Genomic DNA, 23320 nt, shown 5'->3' with positions numbered 1-23320 from the left:
AGAAATTAACTTGCCTAAAGTCATATATCTAGTATTAATAGAACTAGAGTAAAACATTTAAGCCTTATGACTCATATTAGAGTATTATTTCCATGAAACTATAAGAATGTTTTGTGTGGGGCCCTTGGTGTCCTGTAGATAAAGCAAGCTAATCTGATCAAAAGTTGTAGAATGACCAGTGTATCACCCTGGTGCTATTCAATGCCAAAAAAACATGTAAAAGTCAATGGACTTCCTGTACGGGATGGTAGAAGAATACTGAAAGGAGAATGGGAGGCCATAAATAGTACTGAATCTGGTTCATCTAAACATGTAGCCATATCAATTATATCATAGATTCACTGAAATATTGGAGCATGGGATTAAAATAATTGAAATCTGGTTTGGTCACTTTTAGTTTAGCCAAAGCAGTTAAGTAGTTAAAGTATCCACCACATTTTTAAGATTGTAAAGCATGGTGAATAAGTGTTCAAATTGGTCTAGTTAAGATAACACCCACATGGAAGATAACTTTGTTCAGTTTCACATGAAATATGATATATTTTCATAATATCTAAAATATATATTACTTTTCCTTTACATTCAATTCAAGAATATTAGCTTAAGTATAATTTTCATTATATTTAAACAGGAAGTTTCATGATAAGCAAAATAATTTACAAAACAAAGAAATATGGAAAAATTACTGGAAATTATTACTATTTAATTTCTGTATAAATTTGGAAAGTTTGCCTGAAGTATTTATTATAAACAGCTATGAATGATCATAGTAAGGGGGGGAGCTAGTAGTAATTCCCTTAACAAAAGTTAAAAATAATTGTTTAAGTAGTTAGTTAAATAACACAAGTGCTTATAAAAGCAAAATATCTATATTAGAAAGAGGTCTTTTCCATAATAATACAAATAAGAATGGAAAAGCAAAGTGGCATATTGGATAAGACAGCTATACTGGTCTAGCTAGGAATCAGGAGAATTTAGATTCAGGAGAACTATTATGCTTTATAGTTGTATAAACTTGGATAAGTGTTACATATTCTTCTGAGGAAATTCTGGAAGACTTTCATCATTATTTTTGCTTTGTGCATTGGATATTCTAATGTGTGGGATAGCAATAAGAACACTTGCCTCGGAATAACCTAGAAGAAAAATCACAATAACATGAACTAGTTTGATATTATACATGAGTTCTTTAAGTGAAAAACAGTCTAATACTTAATATTTTTTCTAGTTTTCATAGTCTAATAAGAGCCAATTATTTTGTATAGAACAATAAAAAGAAGAAAATAATATTAAGCTTAAAGTGAACTACTGATGTCCGGGTGATTTTTTTAAATGAACCTGTAAATAAACAGAATGTCACCTAAGTGGATACATACGCTAAAATTTTGCTCGGCCTTGAGGCCAGTAGCTGAATGTACAAACTAACAGGGCTGGACTAAATGATATAAGATCTGTTCTAGTGCTAACATTCCAAAAGTGCATGAAGCAGAAAAAAACAAGCAGCAAACATGTCACTTTCTGTATTACTTCAATTCTGAAGAATGACTGCTAGCTGAAGTCATGAATTCTGCTTTGATTAGAAGTGTTTTTGTATCAAAGTGATGGCTAAATTCAGGTCCCTTATATTGAATATTAGATTTATGAAGTACACACATAAGAGAGAGGTAAATAATAGGAACATCTATATTGATTCTTACAACTAAAAGAGTTCAAAGAAGACTTCATTTCTAACTTCAATTACTCAGATCTGTTAAAAAATTATTTCTAATAAAGAGTAAGCATTGAAAAAAATCTACATTTTTGTTTTGTATAGATTAGCAAATCACTGTCTAGTTTAAATAGTGGTATTATAACCAGGCCTTCAATAAATAATCTTTTCAAAATAGGGGTAAAACCATAAGCTTTAGTTAAGCATACTAATTATGACAGAGATTGATATTATTTACATATTTAAGCCTCGACAGGAGCCAAAAACAATTTTCTTTGAAATAAGCTTTGACATTTCATGACATTTATTATATAAAAATCCTAATCTGGGTGCCAAAAGAATTCATTAAGGAGTTATTCAAAGTACTTAAGTGCAGCACTGCCATTTCCCTGAAAGAATACATCTATTTTACCATCAATCTCAGCCAAAGTTATTAAATCAACAGCAAAATGCTTTTGTCTCTTATAGTTGGGAGTTAAATGATTCTACTGACTTTCCCTAGGCTAATGGTACTTACTCTGGAAAACTTTACTTGATGTCCCTAGATTGTCCTTTCATTCTATTGAATTCTCTTAAAACTTTGTACAGTGCACTATATATTTCCTATTATATTTTAATTTTTTGTCAAGGGCCCTATCTTATTTTTCTACCCACGTAGTACAATGTTCTGTTCATAATAGATAATCAGTAAGTGGTTATTGGATTGAGTTATTTCCCCAAACACTAAACTTCACAGAATTCTCAATCTACCCCAAAAGTTAAATAAATGAGGCAAATTTGAGGACAAAGTTCATTTTGTACTTCCAGATCAAACACTTGCCTCCTATTTCTTATCCTGCAATTTGTTAACTTCCTTTGCATCTCTCATTTTACTTTCTCAAAAAAAAAAATAAATAAAGTCCTGAAATGACAGCACTATTTCAAAATTCATAAGCATATGTAGCATGAAAGGAAAGGAGATTGCATGTTCTTGTACTTAAGACAGAATGGATACATCTTCTTCATAGTTAATTCAATGTATCCTTTCTTTGAATTTACAAAATAAATCAGAAAAACAAACATTATGAATCCTTAGAATTTTAAATAGATGTTCTGACCATATATGTAACATAAATGAACTCAATAGTCAAACATGAAGACTAACTTGAAAGGAAGCTTACATCTAAATACCTTCATTTAAAAGTCTCCACACTTGGACATCAATAAATTAGAACATCAATATTGGTAAGGAAGCTCAAACACAAATCATTAAGGGAAGTGAGAAGTTTCTCGGGGAGAGTAGTATGTACTGTAGTAGTATGCTGCAAGTAAATAGGGGGGAAGAGGAAAGAATGACAGCCAAGGGGCTATCATTATCTATAATTTCATTCTTTTAACCAGTATTCAAAAATAATGAACAGAAAATTTCATCTATATTTATGTTTATATCAGTACCATAAGTTAGGGCCCTAGATAGCAGTCAAGAGTTTCATCTCAGTTCAATTGCTATTGTCTAAACATCCAACATGAATAAGAATGGCAGTATTTCAATGGATAAAGTACTTATGACATAAGTGAACCAGAAGGAGAATACTGGGCCAATCACAGAATACTAATTAATACTAGCCTGTCTTCAAAGAAGCCACAGTGAAGTTAGAGGGAGGAAAGGAAAGAAATTCTCACTGAAAAAAAAACAAAAACAAAAATATAGAATAAAGAGAGACTAACAACACAAATAACCTTGAGCTTGTCTTCTTTTTTTATTCTTGATTTCTCATCTATCAAATGAGATAATTAGACTTTTGATTGGTATCTAAGCTTCCTGAAATTTCTCAAATTCTGTTTTAAAAAATTAAATATATTGACTGAGATGATATGCTGAGAAATTCACTTTATTTAAAAAGCCATTATGAATTTCTGATCTATAAATCTGATAGATCCTTGATTCTGATCAGAAAAAAATCCAAATTAAATGTTTTTTGGAATAAGAAATTAATAGGGAAGAAATTGATAGGTCTAAAGAACTTTGGAAAACCAAGTGTCGTTTGTGGAACAAACAAAACTGTCAATTAAAAGGGTAGTGATTGTTCCCCCCTGCTTTGTTTTTTTACTACAGATAATATTTTTCCTCTATGAGATTACATACAAAAAAGCAGCAAGGGAAAAATGAGGCAACATTATTTATTTTATGTTAATACATTATAACATTATTTATGCAGCAATTTGAAACAAGAATGCATCAATTTAGATGCAAAACTTTTAGGCTCTATTATTGACTTTTGTAAAATTGTAAAATAAAGAAATTGTTCTTCTCAAATTCCTTTCAGCCCTAAATCTGTGTTCCTGTGGATCCTGTCCTTTTCTTAATTGGAAAAGTCTAAGTATTTTTTTTCTGGAAGTATATTTTCAGAAAATAGCATGAAAGCACCCACTTTGCTAGGTGAATGATGACTGAAATCATTATTAACCCAAAGGCTAAACATTTTAAAAATGCAAAGCTGCTAATGGTACCAGATATGCTACTGATCTATTAATCTGATCATATCCCACAAGAGTTATTCACCCTGGGGTCAGAATTACACTGTAATAAAATCAAAGGCCAATCTCTGTGGCAGGATTAGTGTTGAAATTGGCCTAGAGTTAATCCAATCTACCAGCTTTGAATAGCTACAGGTATCATGACTGTTACATATCAATATATATAAGAAAGTAACTACAATCTTCACCCATTACTCCTTGTTTGTGATTTAGGGTGAAGAGACAGTTATGGCTCATTTGCTACATGAGCTACTGGGGTGAATATTTACTGATTAACATACAGTATATCACTGAGAATGAGGGTAGTTAAAAATGAGTAGAAGAGTGCAAATGCAAGACTGTATTTCTTCTAAGGTTATCATCTGTGATATTTCTTTTGGAAAAAAATATCTTTCAGAAATTCTACAGCCTAATTTTCCATAGAAGGACTCCTGATATTAGGAGTGAATAAAGCCACATAAATTGCTATAATAAGGCTTCATCCCGCAACAGTTTTGGTATAAGTGCACATCTGGTCTCTGTTTGTTATGAAATCAACACAAAGTCCCATAGTGCATTAATAATAAAAAATGTTCAACATATTGCAACCAAATAAATCCTGTTAAATTGAGTCTGCAAAATTTTATTGCCACGCATTCATGTACTTTCAACATTGATAAATTAGGTTCTAAATAACATTGATCAAATGACAAAATTTCAAAAGTGGAACTATATATTTTTTTAATTCACTATCTATCCAAGATACATGTATTAAAATAAGGTACATATACTGGAAGTTTTTATTTTGGAAATTTGAAAATATCTCTTGTTCGAATTGCTATGGAAAGCATATTATTGTAATTGTGGTCATTGTTATTGACCCCTACCATCCAATATGAAATCCTTTGTTTAACTTTTAAAGCCCATCATAACCAGGCCCTTTCTTACCTTCTCAGTCCTGTTATACCTTATGGCCCTCTACACACTCTACAAACTCTGGCTTCCTTACTGTTCCTTGAACAAAACATTCTACGTTCAGATTCTATGCATTTTCATTGGCTATTCCTTATTAGTACAGTATTTTACTTCCTTATTTTAGGATTTGTTCGTCCCTGATTTCCTTCAAGTCTCAAATAAAATTGTACCTTTTATAAGAAGCCTTTCAAGGTCTTTCTTAATGCTTATGTCTCCCCTTCGAGATCATCTCCAACTTATTTTGGATATATCTTATTTGTTCATTATATTTATATTTGTCTTCCCCACTAGAATGTGAGTTCCTTGAGAGCAGAACTATTATTTTTTGTGTCTCTAGTACCGAGCATACTTTTCTGACAAATACAAAGTGCTTAATTAATGCTTTTAAAAGAATATTATTTGTAATTATAAATTATAATATATAACATTGAAGTTAAGATATTAGAAATCAACAGGCAACATCATATAACTTTAAAGAGAACAGATATCTCAAAAAAGATGTCAGGAAATCTCTAGAGCATGTTATTAATTATTGAAGACCTCCCTCTCCCATTCTAATACAACCAACCTATATGTGCAATTAGGGAAGTAGAAAGAAAATGATTTTGATTTTTAAAAGTTCCTTGATTTTTTTTTCAGCATTTGTAATTCACAATGATGTATCAGTTAGCAAAGAGTTACCTTCTGTGTTATGTGATTGACCCAAGGAGAAGAACAGTTGCTGAGATCTGGTCCTTGAGGATCCCAAACTCCATCAGGGGCCAAGCAAAGGAAGGTAGAAACACCTATAATTGTAACAAAAATGTAGATTTGTACTTACTTTTTCAATATATATTAATAATGGTGCTTTTGTGCTTTGAATTATCTCACTGCACTAAATGTTTAAGTTAGAGCATAAAGAATAATTGAATTTTGAACAAAGGATTTTTCCCCCTTTTAAAAGGTGATCTAATATAGAAAGGGAAGTTATTTTCTGAAAATTTCCACAAGTAGAACACTATTATGCATTTATTTTTGAAAACATTTTGTTTTACTGTCAAATCTCAGAATCCTTTCAAAGTATTTCAAAGTAAAGGAAGTTTAGGAATTACCTAAATCTAATCCTGCAGCTAGTTCACAAGTCCTTTCTGTGTTCTGGACAAATGGTCATTGAGTTTCTTTAACATTTTTAATGACAGATAACTCATTATCTAATGAAATAGCACACTGAATTTCCCAAAAGCCTTGAGTAGATTCTTTCCTGTACTGAATGAATATATTCTGTCCAATAAATTATCCAAAGTTGGTATATCCACTAATATTCTGCATGTAGAACTCAATACGATATTGATATCAGTGGAATATGCAGGCTGTTCAACTAATAAATAGTCTTTGTCCTAAGTGCCCAGCCTACTTTGTTTTCCAATCACATATAACTGATGATACTTTTTATATTGTTTCTTGTCTACGATTAATCATTAAAAATATGTTACAGCATAATTAATACACCAAACATTTCTTCATTGCACTTTGGCATAACTAGAAATTGTGGATAATGTATGAACAACAATCATAATCAATTTTTTAAGGCTTTTGTTTCAAAGAGAAACTTGGATTCATTGAAAGCATGTCATAATTTTACAAATTTAATGTTTTCTGCTGCCTTCTTTCCATTCTAATCACATCATTCTTCATCTACAATATCTAAGATACATTTACTCATGACCACCTAAGTGGATTATCTAGATAATATATACTTTTTATCCATTTGGGTGTTTCTATATGGGTCTTTGTTTTAAAAAATATATATACTATCTATCTATCTATAGATAAATAGTATGTATATATATACATATATGTGTATATATATATATATATATATATATATACATATGTACACACACACACACACACACAAACACACACACATTATTTCTAGTTAACCTTATTTATGTTTCTAGGGCTTGGTCAATCAGCACAAATTGATCTAGAAAAACAAAGATGTAAAAAGTCTAACTATATTTAAGGAATTTCTCCTTTCAGAGCTTATAGTAGATGTTCATTTAAATGAACATTTATTAAGCTCTTGTTATAAAAACAAGATACTTTCAGGAGATTATATTGCATGAAATGAGGATAAGGTAGGAGGTGTGAATGGATGTGTAAATAAATACAAAGCACATATATGAATGCAAATAAGTAAATACCAAATGGGTAAAAATAAAAACAAATTCAAAATAATATCAAAAATTCTAGAAGAATGGCAGCTGGAGATAGGGATGAGGAAAGGGGTCATATAAGTGTTAACACTGAGCTATTCTTTAAAGGAAGTTTCAGACTTTATTGAGCAGACATGAGAAGGGAATGACAATGGCAAAATCACTTGACAAAGGTATATAATCATGCTTTGAGCTTTATCATTAAATGATAAGTAAATAAAATCATTTCTGTTGTCCTATCAAAGTTTCTTGTGTGCTTTGAACTTAATAATAACAATTATTGTAATCAGTATAATAATGATAATAATAACTTACATGGCCATGGTGTTCTGAGATTTGCAATGCACTTTATATAACTTATCTCATTGGTGTTCAAAGCAACTATATGAAAGTGGAGTTATCATTATCTCCATTATCCAATTATTCCTATTGTCTAAACACTGAGAGAAGTTAAGTGACTGACTTGCTTAAGTTAACAGAGTTAATCAGTATCTGAAGTAGGGTATGAAGCCAGGTCTTTCCAAATTTAAGTTGATCACACTTTTCACTCTACCTCTTTATCTCATATGAATAAGAGATACATGGTAGGATGACAGACTTTAAAGTTGTATCTTTTCTTTTTTTTTTTTTCCCATAGTCAGAAATATCACAAATTAATCAACATTCTTTGGCTATAGTTGTCCAAACACTTCTGAATGCAAATGAGTTAGGAATTCATTTATCCACTTATTCATTTAACAATCACTAATACATGCAAATTACTGTGCTAGACACCAGGAAAGATACAAAGATAATTAAGATTCCCTCCCTTTAATTAGACTATCATCAGGCCTACATATTTCCACCCTTTTTGGAGGACATAATAGATTTTGTCAAATGCTTTTTGTTTATTTATATATATTTATTTTATTTGTTTATGTATGTTCATTTATTATATTTATGTCTATAGATATCTTTATATCTATTTTATATTTATACACAATATATATATATATATATTTCTATATAAACAAAATATTATTTAAAATAAATATAATTAATAAATAATTGCTTATCTATAGATTTTTATTTATTTAGAGACTATATTAATAGAACTTCCATAATCCACCAATATAATAATACTTATGAAGAGGAGGAAAAGGAAATAGATTCTTCATAACATAGTTCTGAAAATATCTTTTACTATGTCAAAAATTTCATGGAAATAAATATAACACAAATACAGGAAAAACCTTATAATGGACAATTTCAGTTATAAGAAATATTAGAAGGACCTGGCTTTATGGTTTCATTTCTATAATCTGGGAACATAAATCCCAAGTAAGGGCAATGGTATACTGCCATTCTAACGTTTGATTAATTACTGACTGATTAAATACTGATGAAATAATACAAACAAAATGCAGTAGATCAAAATGGAAAAAAAAAAAAAAAAAAGTTCGCTAGAGTCCAATTATACTGTGATAAGGTTAAAGCATTTCTTGTTTTAAAATAAATAAATAAATAAGTAAAATCACAATGTATGGCTCCCCTGAGGAATATTATGAATCACACAAATAAAAGCTGAGAAAAAGACTGTTTAATTCTTATCTATCCCTTGACACATGTTTGTCCTCTGTAGGGCCTTTTCTCAATAATTTTCACAGTTTACTTGATAGTTTTAAATAAGCCCAAAATGACTTGCAACTAGATGTAAAATATCTTGCAATGCTTTGTGCAAGTTTGTCATCCCTATTCTCTAATCTATTTATTCACAGCACCTCATGCTAACCAAATTCTAATCTTTGGCATTTTGGACAAGACTGCACAGCTTAGTCAGGATATTATGTTAAGTTTAATTTATCAGACTTAATAATTAATCAACTACCCTTTGAAATTACTCTATCTGCATTACTGAACCAGCCTAAAGGAATATTTGACAACTGAGCCAAAGTAAGAGAATGTGAGGCCAGTAAATTAGGTCCTTCTAAAGGACTCACCTACTGTCCCCGCAGGGCATGGCTGCTTTGCCATCTGCCCTTGACGGGTTTTAAACCACATGATTTCCCGAGCTTCCACAGCATCACAGCTCTCTTCCAGAGCTGGGAGCTGAGAGGAAGCAGGTGGAAGGTGAGTGGTGATTTCATCTGGGGCTGCTGCTGCTGGGGAGGGGGTACTGGTGCTTCTATTCCTTCTCCCTGGTGCTGATGTTGTGGTACTCCTCCCTGGGCTGCTGGTGGTTATTCTCAAGGTGGTACTGGTGGTGGTCGTGCTTCCCAGGCCCATGGGCCCTGTGGTAGAGATTTCTAAAATACAAAAGGAAAGACACCAGATTCAGTGATTGTTCTGTGACCTTCAGACTTCCCCAAACATTGCAAATCTTCCATTTCATTTTTTATAGCTTGTATATGAGTGAGAACCCATAGAAAAGCATTAATTTAAGCACCAGACAAGAATTTGGTCAATATCAGATACTGAACAGGGCTTTCAGAGTTACCAAAGTTGATCAAAACTACTTTTAAAGAATAAATTCTCAATACAACACAAAGAATAATTAGAAAGACATAAAAACACTAGTAATAACTCAAAAGGGGACCTCCATCTGGTCCAATCTATTCCATATGAAAGGTAGTAACCTTAAAATTCTCAGATGATGATCCTTAACCTTGGTGTCAAGTAAAAGGATTTTGTGTCTGTGCATTTTAATTGTATTTATTTTTAATACATATTGCTTTATGAATCAGGTTGGGAGAGATAAAAAACAGAAAAAAGAAGTGAACATGTGTTGATTTACATTCAGTCTCCTCAGTTCTTTTCCTGGATGCAGATGGCATTTTCTATCCAACCTCTATTGGGAATGCTTTGGATCACTGAACCACTGAGAAGAACCAAGCCTTTCATAGTTGATCATCACTGTGTGTGTGTGTGTGTGTATACACACACACACACACATATATATATATATATAATTATAGATCTGTATATAGGTATATATGTATTTTAACCTTGAAATTCTCAGGTGATGCTCTTTAACCTTGATATAAAGTAAAAAAGATATTGTATATATATTTTTAACCTTGAAATTCTCAGGTGATGATCCTTAACATTGGTTTTAACTAAAAGGATATTGCATATATATTTGAAGTAGATCATCTAAAATTATTCTGAAGGAAATTATAGTGAGTTTTCCTAATGTAGGAGGAAAAAATAAAAGAGTAATGCATGAAAACTGCTCTACAATGTTCAGTGTCACAAATATTAATTACATCAATTTTTTACACATATTAAAGAAACAAAGGTAAAGTTATTCTTCATTTAGTTTAGCAGGATTGATTCATATGAATATGATACAATTAGTAAAACATGGTAAACTTAGTCATAGCTGTATATGTAGTAATATATAGAAAGCTTCCAATTCAGAAGAGCTTGTGTTCTAAAAGTGTATTTTTAATTAAATTCTTTTGATCTTCAAGTGAGTTAAAAATAATATTACAAATAATGGTTAGATTGACAGGTCAGTCCATAAATACTTTTTCTATAAGAAAGCATAGTGTAGCCGGAAATTGAAATGAAGGTTGTAAGTTAGTTTACTCTGCCAGGGGTTAAGTGACAGTAAGCCATTGCTCCTTACTAGGCTGTTTGACCTCTAAGGTATCAAATCCTATCCTACAACACCAAATTCTGTATTCTCATGGGCAGAGATATAGTGAGGACTTTAATAAGCCCAAATTCACATTGTGTTCAGCAATTTACTTTTAAATTCTCTCTTCTTCCTTACATTTTTCACAGCTCTTTGTTTAGAGCATTCATAGAATTGTAAAACTTGTAAGGAGCCTTAGAATTCACTGATCCAAGGTCCAACTCTTTCATTTTTCAGATGATAAAACTGAGACTCAGGGAAGTCAAATTACTTGGCAAGGTCACATAATCTCAAGTAGAAAGCTGTGCTTCAAATCCATCTTCTTCTCCAAATCTTAGATTCTTTCTAGTAGTCCAAGCTTCCTTTTATACTTTTACTACCTACTGCCTCATAATTGTTTATGTCTCCCCCTCTCAATTAGGCAAATAGATCTCACTGGAAATAGTATATTGGGCTGGACTTGGAGGCAGGAAGAGGTAATTTCAAATGCAGCCTCACATATTTATTAGCTATGTGACTCTGGTCATGTATCCTTTTGCCTCAGTTTCCTCAACTGTAAAATGGGAATATTAATGGCACCTCCTGCAAGGCTGCTGGAAAGATTAAATAGGATATCTGTAAAGTGCTTAACGTGGGGTCTAGCACATAAAAGATCTGATATAAATATTTACTTCCCTTCCTCCAAATTGTAATGTGAATCTTTTGAAATCAGCTAGTATGTCTTATGGTATTTGCACTCTCGGTGTTTGAGGCAGTTTTCTAAGGTCTTAAGTTGTAGGAAAGATGTGAAAGTGTTAATAAAGGGAGTTTCAATATCTGAGACTCACAGTCTCTATCAGTACTCTCAGAAAACTAAACAAGAGCTGCTTAATATAGTTTTTAATGAATTCGAATTCAAGCACAGTACTGCAATAATTGATCTTAATCATTTCAAAAGAAAATATTCCTATGAGAAAATAAACTGATTTGCTATTTGCTATACCAAGCACCTCACAGAATCAGACTCTCCCCTCCCCATAGCAACCAGTTGAATGAGGTACATTTGTATGAGGCAGCATGGAGTAGATGGGAGGTAGATTGACTCAGAATGAGGAAGACTTGAGTTCCAGTCCCTTCAGTAACTGCTATGAAATGGCTCCATGACCCAGTGAAGTCTCAGCTTTCTAAGAGCTCTAAGAGCTAAGAGCACTCTTAAGTGTGCTCCCCAGGGAACATCTTAAGTCTACATGTTGTAGATAAAGTGCTGACTGGCATTGATTAAGGAAATTCCTCACCTGGGAATTCCTTATAACAAGGAAATAACAGACCCAGTTTATGTATTATTTTATTTTTAAAAATTGTTTATTTTGAATTTATGTAATAAAACAAGCATTTCCATAAAATAATACAAAATGTACAGGAAAATGCAAATCTAATTTGCCCAATTTGTCACTGCTTTCAAATATAAAACAAACATTATATAAATTTTTTCTTCCTTCCCCTTGGACACAAGTTTTATATATATATACATATATATATATATATATATATATATATATATATATATATATATATTTTTTTTTTTTTTTACACACATATGTATATATGTATATATACATACATGCATACACATGTGTGTATGAAAATTATTCTATACTTAGTTATATTTATCAGTGGCTTTTCTGGATGGAGATAATATCTTTCTTTATATGTCCTTTATTGTAAATTTGGGTGCTTATAATAGTCAAAATAACTTATTAGTTTAAAGTTCTTCTTAAAACAATATTATTATTACTGCATGCAAAGTTTTCTTGGCTCTGCTTATTCATTATTTCATGCCAGTCTTTCCATGTTTTACTAAAATCTTATAAAAGCTTATCATTTTAATAATATTCAGCACAATGGTATTCCATCACAATCATATACCACCAAGTAGTGATATTTCTAGGTCAAAAGGCATAAGTGGCTTAACAGTTCTTTGAACATAATTCCAGATTGTTCTCCAAAATGGTTTGATCATTTTGCAATCCCACCGACACTCTTGACTTTTTCTATTTAGAAAGCTAATAAGATAATGGGCTGTCTATGGACCAACCCAGGTGACAATCTACATTTCAGAACAACTGTCCTTTGTAATTTTGAAAGGAACCCCCAGTCTTCTGGACTAGATGTAGGGGATGAAGGGAATGGAGGAATGAAAGAAAAAAACAAAAACAAAAAAACATTCTTTGCTTCAATAATGGATATCACCTGTTTGACTCTGAAGATTTTACTCTGGACCTATACTGATGCGAGATATTATTTCTCTCTGTTATTAATAACTAATTATTGAATTAGGACTGAGATTCTCTTCCTTTTTCTACTTCATCAACCAAAAATTAACCAGTGTGGAAAATCTTAAGCAGAGATTTAGCCAAGATCTAATCAGACAAAAGAAATTTTAAGTTTGGACTAATGGGTTTATTCCTGCTTGTGTTTGCTTAGATCTGGGAAAACGTGGGTACTCCCTTTTGCCAGACTTGTGATTTGGAATTAGTCTCTTATGAGATAATGTCACATACCTCAAAAATCTTATTGTTACATAGGCCACTCTCTTATTGTAATATTCATTTCTTATTCATTGTTAACCAGCGTCAATTGCCACTCTGAAGAACATCTACTCTTCCGAGAGCATATAAACTGTGAACCCATCACCCTGAAGAGTCTTTGGTCTAAGAGAGATGATCAAATGACAATCCTTTTATTAATAAATGTGCTAGCCTTATTACTAATAAAATTATTAAATTATCCAGACATTATGTCTCTGGAACTTTTTTAAATACCACACTGATAAAATGAAAAAAGAGAGGCTGGTGTTGGAGATCTCAATGAGCAATGGGAGGAAAGACAATCCCCAACAGGGCATCAGGGAGGAAGGAAAGAAAAGTTCCTATGGATGCCTCCTACAGAGATTGCAGCTCCCAAACATTAACTCACTAGGCAAAAAAAACATATTCCTAATGAAATGAGCAGAACTAGGAGATCATTATATACAGCAACAACAAGATTATATGATGATCAATTTTGTCACATGTGGCTCTCTTCAACAATGAGATGATTCCAACCAGTTCCACTTGTTCAGTGATGAAGAGAGCCATCTACACCCAGAGAGAGAACCGTGGGAACAGAGTGTGGACCACAACTTAGCACTCTCATTCTTTTTGTTGTTTGTTTGCCTTTTATTTTGCTTCTCTTATATTCTTATGTGGCATGATAATTTATAAATACATATACATATGTTGGACTTAACATATATTTCTACCATGTTTAACATATATTGGATTACTTGCCATTTAGGTGAAGGCATGGAGGAAGGGGGGAGGATTGAAATACAGGGTTTTGCAAGGGCTAATGTTGAAGAATTGTCCATGCATATGTTTTGAAAAATAAAAAGCTTTAATAAAAAACAAACAAACAAACAAACATATATTCCTAAAACCCAAAGTGACTCTAGTTTTATAAGAAAACTGTTAGCCATCAAAGCAGGAGATAGAACAGAAGGGAAAAAAAAACACATAAAAAATTACCCTAATCTCAGAACAATCAAATTTAAATTTAATACACCCTTATGAAACAATAACAATAATAAAATGGATAATAAGAAAGTTACTTTGGTTTGTAATATACTATAGTACAAGGATAACTGTCAACTTATTATATTACAGCACAAACTAATGTTCAGGATCCAAACTGAACCTTATTTTCCTGGAACAGTGCCACAGAGAGATGTCGACAAGCCAGGTCATATCATCCTGTTATGCTGAAAGAATGATAGTGAATTTACTATCCTCCCCACCTCATTATTTTCCGCTATAAAAGACTCCCCAGGGCTCAGCTCAATGCCAGCCCTGGTAGAATAAGCATTAATGATCCTCCTGCAGTCACTAGTGTCCAAGTGACAGGACAACTTTCCTTTATTCAGCATTGTTAAAAGCAAAACAAAACAAGCAACTCCAGCCTCAAAAGAGAGATTCCAACACAAAGTCCTACCTATATTCATATTTGAGATTCGTATTTATATCCCCAAGAAGATCACAAATCACATACTTAAAAAAAACAAAACTCTGTTATAAAAGTATTCTATTAGTAGATTAATGAGTCTAATAAATGTGGGTACAAGATAGAATAGTAGCAATTGAAAGGTAAAATGCAAAAGAATAGACTTTGTAGTTTGTTTATGTCTCAAAAGTCATTAAAGATGTTTCATATGTAGCATTTACTCAAAATTGCCATGTAGTTTTCCATATTATTTTAGTTCTATTTAGCTCGATACATTTACACCAATTAGTATTTCCCTTAGAAGTGACTGACTAGTATTTTTTTTATTGAATTTCTTCCTCTCATTTTACATTAACTTCAAGACAAAATTACTTTTTGGTTTTTTTTCCCCTTGGAAATTTGTAACCCCATATTTTTTTCTATTTGTGTGTGTGTGTGTGTGTGTGTGTGTGTGTGTGTGTGTGTATTTTCCTGTTTTGTTTTGTTTTTTTCCCCAGCCTACTTTAAGAAGATTGAACTTTGAGCTCTACTGTGAATGTGTAGGGGGGTCAGGTTAAAGGGCATGATCTGGATGCAAAGGACTGTTATAACTTGCTTAATGAGTGTTGTTGGAATAAGAGTTCCTACAGTAAAAGAGAATTTTGTTCAATTTTGAAGCACATCATCAGTAAAACTTAAGCTGCATGTGGTTGCAGAACATGGCCCCTATTATGGCTAGGCTAAAAACAGAATATGGACTTATCAAATAAAATTTTTTTAAGGAAATAATAAAATAAAAAAATATAAAAATTATTTAAGTAAAGAGAAAGAATATAGCCTAGATAGAGAAATTTCTTACATATCGTAACTATCTGCCCTCGGCAAGTCACATCCATCTAGACATAGTTTTCTAAGACTATTTATCAATTGTATCTTCCTCTAGGAATTCTCTATATCAAGGAAATCAGCTATCCAGAACTTCTCCCTCTTTTTAAAGACATCTTTATTCTTCATATAGAAGAAATTTTCTCAAATAAAGCAATTTTTAAATTAAAGGAAAAGCAAAAAAAGGAAGGAAAAAAGAAAAAATAAAGAAGAAAAAAAGGAAAAATTTCTTTGCCTCTTCTCTCCAAAATTCCTTTACAGTCATTAAGATTCCTAAGAATTGTTTCTATTTCACCCATCTTCCTTTGCAAGATATTTTGCTGAACATAACCAAAAAACATAGGATCATAGATTTAGAACTGGAAAGGAACTTGGAAGGTATTTTGTCCTACTTTCTCATTTTACAGATATAGAAACATAAATAGAGTCCAAGAAATTAATCAACTGGCTCATTTTCACAAAAGTAGTTGGAGAATTAATATCTATTCTCAAGACTTCCTAAATCTAAGTCTAATAATCTCTCCACTATTGCAAAAAACTCAATTTTGTATTTAGCAATGGTGGAATTCTTTGAGATTGTTTTAATTATCACTGAGCTGCTGAAACTACATTTAATTACCTCCATTTATTTATTTGTTTATTTTTAATGAGAGGCATAGGGAAGCATAGGGAGGACTGAAGTAAGGTTTGGTCTCAAATTCTCCTCCCAATACATAATAGCTTTGTTACCTTATACTAATCAAGTAACTTCCCTGAATCCCAGGGAACATTTGAAGACCATAAGTTGTAGCACTGGTGACAAGGAAGTGCCCATCTACATGTGAAGAGGGAATTTCCTTTCGAAGAGTTCTTCAAACCAACTAAATCACAGATTTGTAAACGTTCCTCCATCTCTCTTTCCTTCAAAAAGTATATAACAGAAATATTAAAAGTATTGAGGATTCCTATTAGCTCCCTGCCCCATTCTATCTGAATTCTACAGGTTACAGCTGTTGGTAAGCTATTTTTCAGTGATGTCCATCTCTCCATAGGTTTACCTGGCAAAGATACTGGCATGATTTGCCATTTCTTTCTTCAACTCATTTTACAACTGAGGAAACTGAGAGTGAAAATGGCCAGGATCCCATAGCTCCTAAGTATCTGAGGCTAGATTTGATTCTTCCTAACTCCAGGGGCTGTGCCATCTAGCTGCCTCTATATAAAGAAAACTTTCTTTTTAATGATTTTTCCAGTAACTAAAATGAGGAAAGCATCTTTCGATAAATGTGAAGTTTAGATATTTCATCCATTCAGGGTAGCTAAGTATACAGGAACATAGGAAATTTAGGGAACATAAGAAAATTTCATATGTGTGTAAACATACATATACCTATGTGTATATAAATGCATGTACATGTATAGACATATACGTATATACACATATCAATATATAGGAATAACTTAATCCATAAGTCATAACCTTAACAAAAATGAAGGGCTTTTCTAACCAGCACAGAAACAGCATCTACAAATGTCTGAGCACTTCAAAGGTATCCTATTTAACATGGGATCACTCATCGCTGTGGGAATCAGTAGAGGATGCCAGATTCTTGACTTGTTCCGTAAGGAAATAAATCAAAGTATTTCCACAGCTACAAAGTTCAGAGATCAGAAACTTCAACTGAGGTAGTTAGTTCCTTTGGGAAGGAAGTGAAGATGTGAAAAAAAAAATCTGTAGGTTCATTGGGTATGGCCTAGGAAGCTGACTTGGAACTAGTTAGGGAAATAACTCTAGCTCAAAATACATAGGGCACTTAATCAAGGTTGCCAACTACTAAAAAGATAACAGTCTTTAAGAAACAAAAGTTTAAAAATGAACTTATACAATGACAATGTTACAAAGAATAACTTTGAAGGACTTTAAACCGAGCCATATTATTGTTGGTATATATTCTCAGAGTTTTAAAAATTGTATTTTTCAATGAGAGATAGAGAAGAAAAGCAAGATATAATAAATGTATATAAAAATAAATGGAAGATAAAAAATAAAATAAATTCAAGTGCCTGGAACAGTAATTTAATTCTAGAGACAGTTGGATGTGGAAAGGACTGGTATAAGGGAGGTAAAGAGATGCTAAGATTCTGTGGTACCAAACTGAGTGTTTTATCCTTATCCCCTCCAAGTTGAACAGCATCTTGTCTTAAGAGAAAAGACAGAAATTAATAAAAATTAATAGGCAAAAAAAATCTCAATGTGTAAAAGCTTTTCTCAATTTCAGTAGCAGTAGAAGAATTGTACTCTAACTTCTAGAGCAGTGAAATTTTTTAGTGTCCAGATTCAGAGTAAAAAGCATTGGGTAGCTTTAGAGAGGCAGTTTTAGGATTGATATACAGGAAAAAACAAACATACATACAAAACCCAAGCCCAAAAGAAAATCTTGAAGCCCTTAGAACTCCTAAAAAAGTAGAGAAGCTGAAAGTAGTGAGTACTCCCTTGCTTCAAGTAAAGGTTGAATCATCTACTATTGGGGAGTTGATTCTTAAGATTAGATGGCTTTTGCTACTAATTACTGTTGTTGTTCAGTCCTTTCAGTCCTGTCCAGTTCTTCTTGACCTTATATGGGATTTCCCTGGCAAAGATTCTTTTCCAGTTCATTTTATAGATGAGCAAACTACAGCAAACAGTGTCAAGTAAGTTGTCAGGGGTCACAGAGCTAAGGGTCTAGAGACTACACTAGAACTCTGGTCTTCCTAACTCCACTCAAAGATTTACTTATTCTAGCTTTCAGAGTCTTGTATTTTTCTCTTTATGGGCTCTAGGAACTTGCTTCAGTACTGTTCAGTTGAATGATTATCTTAAAATCATAGAATTATAGCTTTACATTTGGAAGAAATTTTTAGCTATCCAATTCAACTACCTAATTTTAACAGAAGAGAAAAATTGAAGTTCATTCTTGTTCAAGGTCATGGAGTTAGTAAATGGCAGAACTGGCATTTGTAACCTTTTATTTTCCTCTGGATCTAAATTCAGTTCTTTATGATACAGCACTAGTGATTATTTTTGCCTGTCACCCACCTCTGCTAGAAGAAAACCATACAAATTAGATAAATAGATAAGACAGATGAAAATGTATCACATAGAATTATTACATAGATGAGGGATTGTGACACTTTCTTATATTCTAAAAATAGAAATGAAATTATTTTAAATTCCATTATAATTCTAACCCAAATGTCATTTAAGGAAAAGATACTTTTATGATTCAAAAATCACATACCCACACATATTTAATCTTCAAAGAACTATAAAACACTAATTAGTAGGGCAGCTCTTTTGTGAAATACTCCTTAGTTGTTTTGGAGCAATTTTTTCCTATATAATTGTCGTAAATTTTGAAAAATATTACTAGAGTATCAGTTGCTTGTGGTTACTTTTCCAGGTGATAAATCAATCTAATTCTGTTCAATTAATATTTGATGGAAGTGTTCCATGCTCCTATTAAAGCATGTATAAACTTAAGAGTTTTCAAGTTAGAAAGATAATAAAGATCATAAAATCTAGTCTCCTCATTTTAAAGGAGAGAAAACCTAGACTCTTGAGGTCTAGGTCACTAAGGTCACAAATAGAGTAAGCATAAAAATCTGACTTCTAACACAGGACCCCTACTTGTAGTAGATCTTGTGCTTGGTAGTGTACCAAGCTGCTTCTCTATAGGATGGTATGGAATGATTTTGAATATTGAAAATTGAATATTGTATTTATTATGGTTTCAAAATAATTTTGTTGCTGGAGCTACTAATATGATACTTTTTATTTTCATTCTTCATAAATATATCAAATTGTGAATTATAATGTACAATGAAGGTAAAAATGAGGATTCTACATTTGTTTTTTTTATAAATTAGTATTAAACTAAAATAAATCTCACAAGAACAAAACTACCAATGGCATTTAGAAACAAAATACTTAAAGTAAAGCTCATAACTTTAAAATTATTTTAATTGCAATTTTTTGTAGTTCTGATGCATTACAGATGCTTGGGAAACATATATGAGATCTCCTTTTACTGCCATTGAGCAACAGTTGTATGGGTAAATGTTTAAAACACTGAAACAAAGTAGGAGATCTCATTTTCAGTTTGCTTTTTTTGGTGATGTTCTATTACATTAAAAGTAACTGAACTTATCATCTTTAAAAAAAATTATCTTAAACATTTGATTATCCATGAAGCAGACATAAGACTTAAGCAACCAGAAGAAAGCTTTCATTAAGTTTCTTGAGTAGCCCGAGTTTTATTATGGTTGATTTAAATTCAAAAGTTGATTATTCAATGAGTCAATCTAAAGATAAGAATCACTAACCCTTCATAGAGCACAGGAAGGATTGTAATCATTATAAATTCCATTCAGTCAACTTCAGTACTTTTAAGTTGTCTTAATCAAAGGGGGAAAAGCAGAGAGTGAGGAAGGAGGGTTGAGAAAGAGCTGGCTTCCTTTGAAGCAATGTGGAAAACCAGCTTTCTCAAATCAGAAGACTTGGGTTCCAATTCTGCCTTAAATTCACCAGATGATTGACTATAATTAAGTCATGTGAGTTCTTGGAGGCTTGGGGTTCATTTGTTTATTTGTTTTTAATATTTGCACCTTTTAGAGCTTCTGTTAAGGAAGTACTTTACAAATACACATAAGTATCTAGAGCACTTAAATAAAAATGATTCTCAATTCTAATTGAATCCACAAATACTAGAATACTAGAATAACCCCTCCTCCCACATATACATACAATCAAGAGAAACATCTTAAGATCAATTTAGCATCATCTGTAAAATTAGTGTTTGATAGCTTCATTCAGATCACTAATAGTCATCTATTATTATAGCTAATTAAATGGTTCCTTGTAGATTCTTCTTAATACATCCAATACCTCATCATTATCATTAATTATCACTTCTGATAGGTGAACTTTAAAGTACCTTCACTTAGCTTGTTGACAGGATCAAGAGCATATTTACTTAACAAATATACTTAAGACTATCCCTTAGAACAGATTTAATTATTTCCTACCACTTCTACGATAGTAACATAGCAATAATAAAGTCATGTCTTCACAGACGCCTTAATTTGCAAAGCACTTCTTACACATTATTTAATATCAGAAACTCATGAACTTTTTAGTGGAAATGACACTGAAGAAAAGGCACTATCCCCTTCTCAGTTGTCTCACCCTAATGAACAAGGGGCCATTCCACCTAATTTGCAGCTAACTTATCCCATGACTTTTCTCCTCCATTAGATGTAACTGAGGGAGAGCTATGTGAGGCCGCCTGTCTTACTTTCTCCTCTAAAGCCATCTGGATCTAGTGGCCAGATGTAGATCCAGATGACTGGAGATAGTCCTGGATGAAATGGGAGACCTTGGCCTTTTTAAGCTAAGAATCAGGAAAGGTAACCTTGAGAAAATAGCAAGTGATTCTTGGTCACTGAACATTGCAATGGCAAAAATAAAAGAAAAACAAAAGAAAATAGCTGAATCCTTCATGACTTGGAATGGACATTCAGGATGTCCATAGAATTATCCAAAAAAATAAAATGAAGATCACAAAAAAGGTAACAAATGAAGGTCACAAAAAGCTAATCAACTTATTGTTATACTTTATTATAAACAAATTATTATTAAAATTACTTATTATAAACAATAATATATATTTATATATATATATATATATATATATATATATATATATATATGTAATATATGAGGTCATATTGTGTCATTTAAATAACTCTAATGCTTTTTTTTAGAATAAGCCATAATAAAATCACTATCTATGTAATAATGGTGGGGAAAACACTGATCCTCCTGGGGCCTCTGATTCTGTAGTGTTCTTATTGATTTTTCTGGAGGTCTTTTGAATAGCCTTTGTTTCGGTTAAGTAATTACCACAAGAATAGCCAGGTGTTAAAGTCCAAATCCTTTATCTCTTTCACAATCTAGTTTCCTTGCTTGGGGCCTGAGCCAGCTTTCTTGAGGCCTTCTGGAGTCTTGATTTCAAGGGAGAAGCAGAGGAGGCCAGGCCAGGCCAGCCACCACAAGGGTGATGCAGATGGAATGAACTTCTCTCCTTGGCTCCTAGAGTTTGAGCTCCCGCCTCCAGTCCTCTTGTCTTCTCTGGCTCTGTCTCGGTGACCCTCGGTTCCCCAGGAGAGCCATTAGCCTGATCAAAGATGGAATGAATCTCATCCAGTCCTTGCTGCCTGTTATATACTCTACTATAATTACATTATAGGTGTGAATCTTGTGGAAATATATTAAGTACTAAGTACATGTACTGAACTAGAGAACTATTCCTCACCATGTTAAACTAGATAACCATTGTCTCATCAATTCCACTGAGTTAGCACCTTATAAAAATCCTTGTTTCAAGTTCTGGCCCATAACAGTTTCCACAATGGGAAAAAAGAGGAGGTTGGAACAAAATAGCCTTTGAGGCACCTTCTAGCCTTACAAGTACAATCCTTCCATCTCTGATCCTTCATGTAAGTACCTTATTTTCCAAGTGAACAATATAATATTAGATGGTTTAGATGTTCATTAAGGCAAATCATTTGTGAATGGGTTCAGTTCAATTCACTTATTAAATTTATTAATTTAAGCATTTATTAAATGCCTCCTAGGGCACTGGGCCAGGTACTAGTTAGACAAAGACAAAAGGCAATGAAAACAATAACAGGAGTCCCTGCTACCAAAGCTTGCATTCAGAGGCTGTTGACAATTTGAAAATTCAAACATCAAATTGGCAAATTCATGAAGCAAGTAAGGCTATCCTGGAAAGCACAATGTGTTCTTCAGATGATCACAGTTTGAAACTAAAATGCCATTGTGATTAGTGAAAAGTTTGCCTCAGAGATAATCACCTCAAAAGATAAATAGGGTATGAAGAGAAGAGATGGCAAAAGATAATGTCTCTGAGTTTGAGAATAAAGTCCAACAGAATAGGAGGTTAAGGTAAATTTAAAAAAGGAATAATGTGGCAAGAGACTAGTAGAAGCAATTTACTGTAATAGAATACTAAATTTTGTGTTGGTAGATTGGTACTAATGCTGATTCTCCTATTTATTACCCATTTGACTTTGGCCTGAAGTATTAACTCTGTCTTCTATTCTGTAAAATGAGAGTGTTGAGTAGATAATAATAATATTTGCTTTAGTTCTAGTCCTTATGTCTATATTTAGACCTTTAGGAGACCTTATATCTAGACCTACGGGAGATAGGAAGAATATTCTTCACAAATTTTTTAATCATATTTTATGTTTTTCTCCTCTTTCCATTATCCATTTCTGACTTCTTTCCTCACAATACCCCTAACCTCTGTCCCAATACTACTTTCAGAGCTCAAACCCATTAAATAAAGATCCCCACAATGGGCAGCACCCATCTCACAGGATGAATTTCTAAAAGATTAT

The 23320-nt window shown here is 32.4% G+C and overlaps 1 protein-coding gene across 20 annotated transcripts in view; it reads right to left on the bottom strand.

Annotated features, from left to right (window-relative positions):
- The window catches only part of ADGRL3 (adhesion G protein-coupled receptor L3), a 1041133-nt gene that overhangs the window by 308533 nt on the left and 709280 nt on the right, over positions 1–23320 (bottom strand). For all 20 annotated transcript variants that reach the window (XM_074272799.1, XM_074272781.1, XM_074272789.1 and 17 more), the window contains 2 exons: positions 9357–9662; positions 5861–5964 (listed from right to left, as the gene is read on the bottom strand). In XM_074272799.1, coding sequence (XP_074128900.1) covers positions 5861–5964; positions 9357–9662 — 410 coding nt within the window. The remainder of the gene's footprint in view (positions 1–5860; positions 5965–9356; positions 9663–23320) is intronic.

This window comes from Sminthopsis crassicaudata, chromosome 6, assembly GCF_048593235.1.
Source record: "Sminthopsis crassicaudata isolate SCR6 chromosome 6, ASM4859323v1, whole genome shotgun sequence".
Classification (NCBI taxonomy): domain Eukaryota; kingdom Metazoa; phylum Chordata; class Mammalia; order Dasyuromorphia; family Dasyuridae; genus Sminthopsis; species Sminthopsis crassicaudata.
Note: the sequence above shows the minus strand (reverse complement) of the source record. Positions and strands in the feature narration are given on the sequence as shown.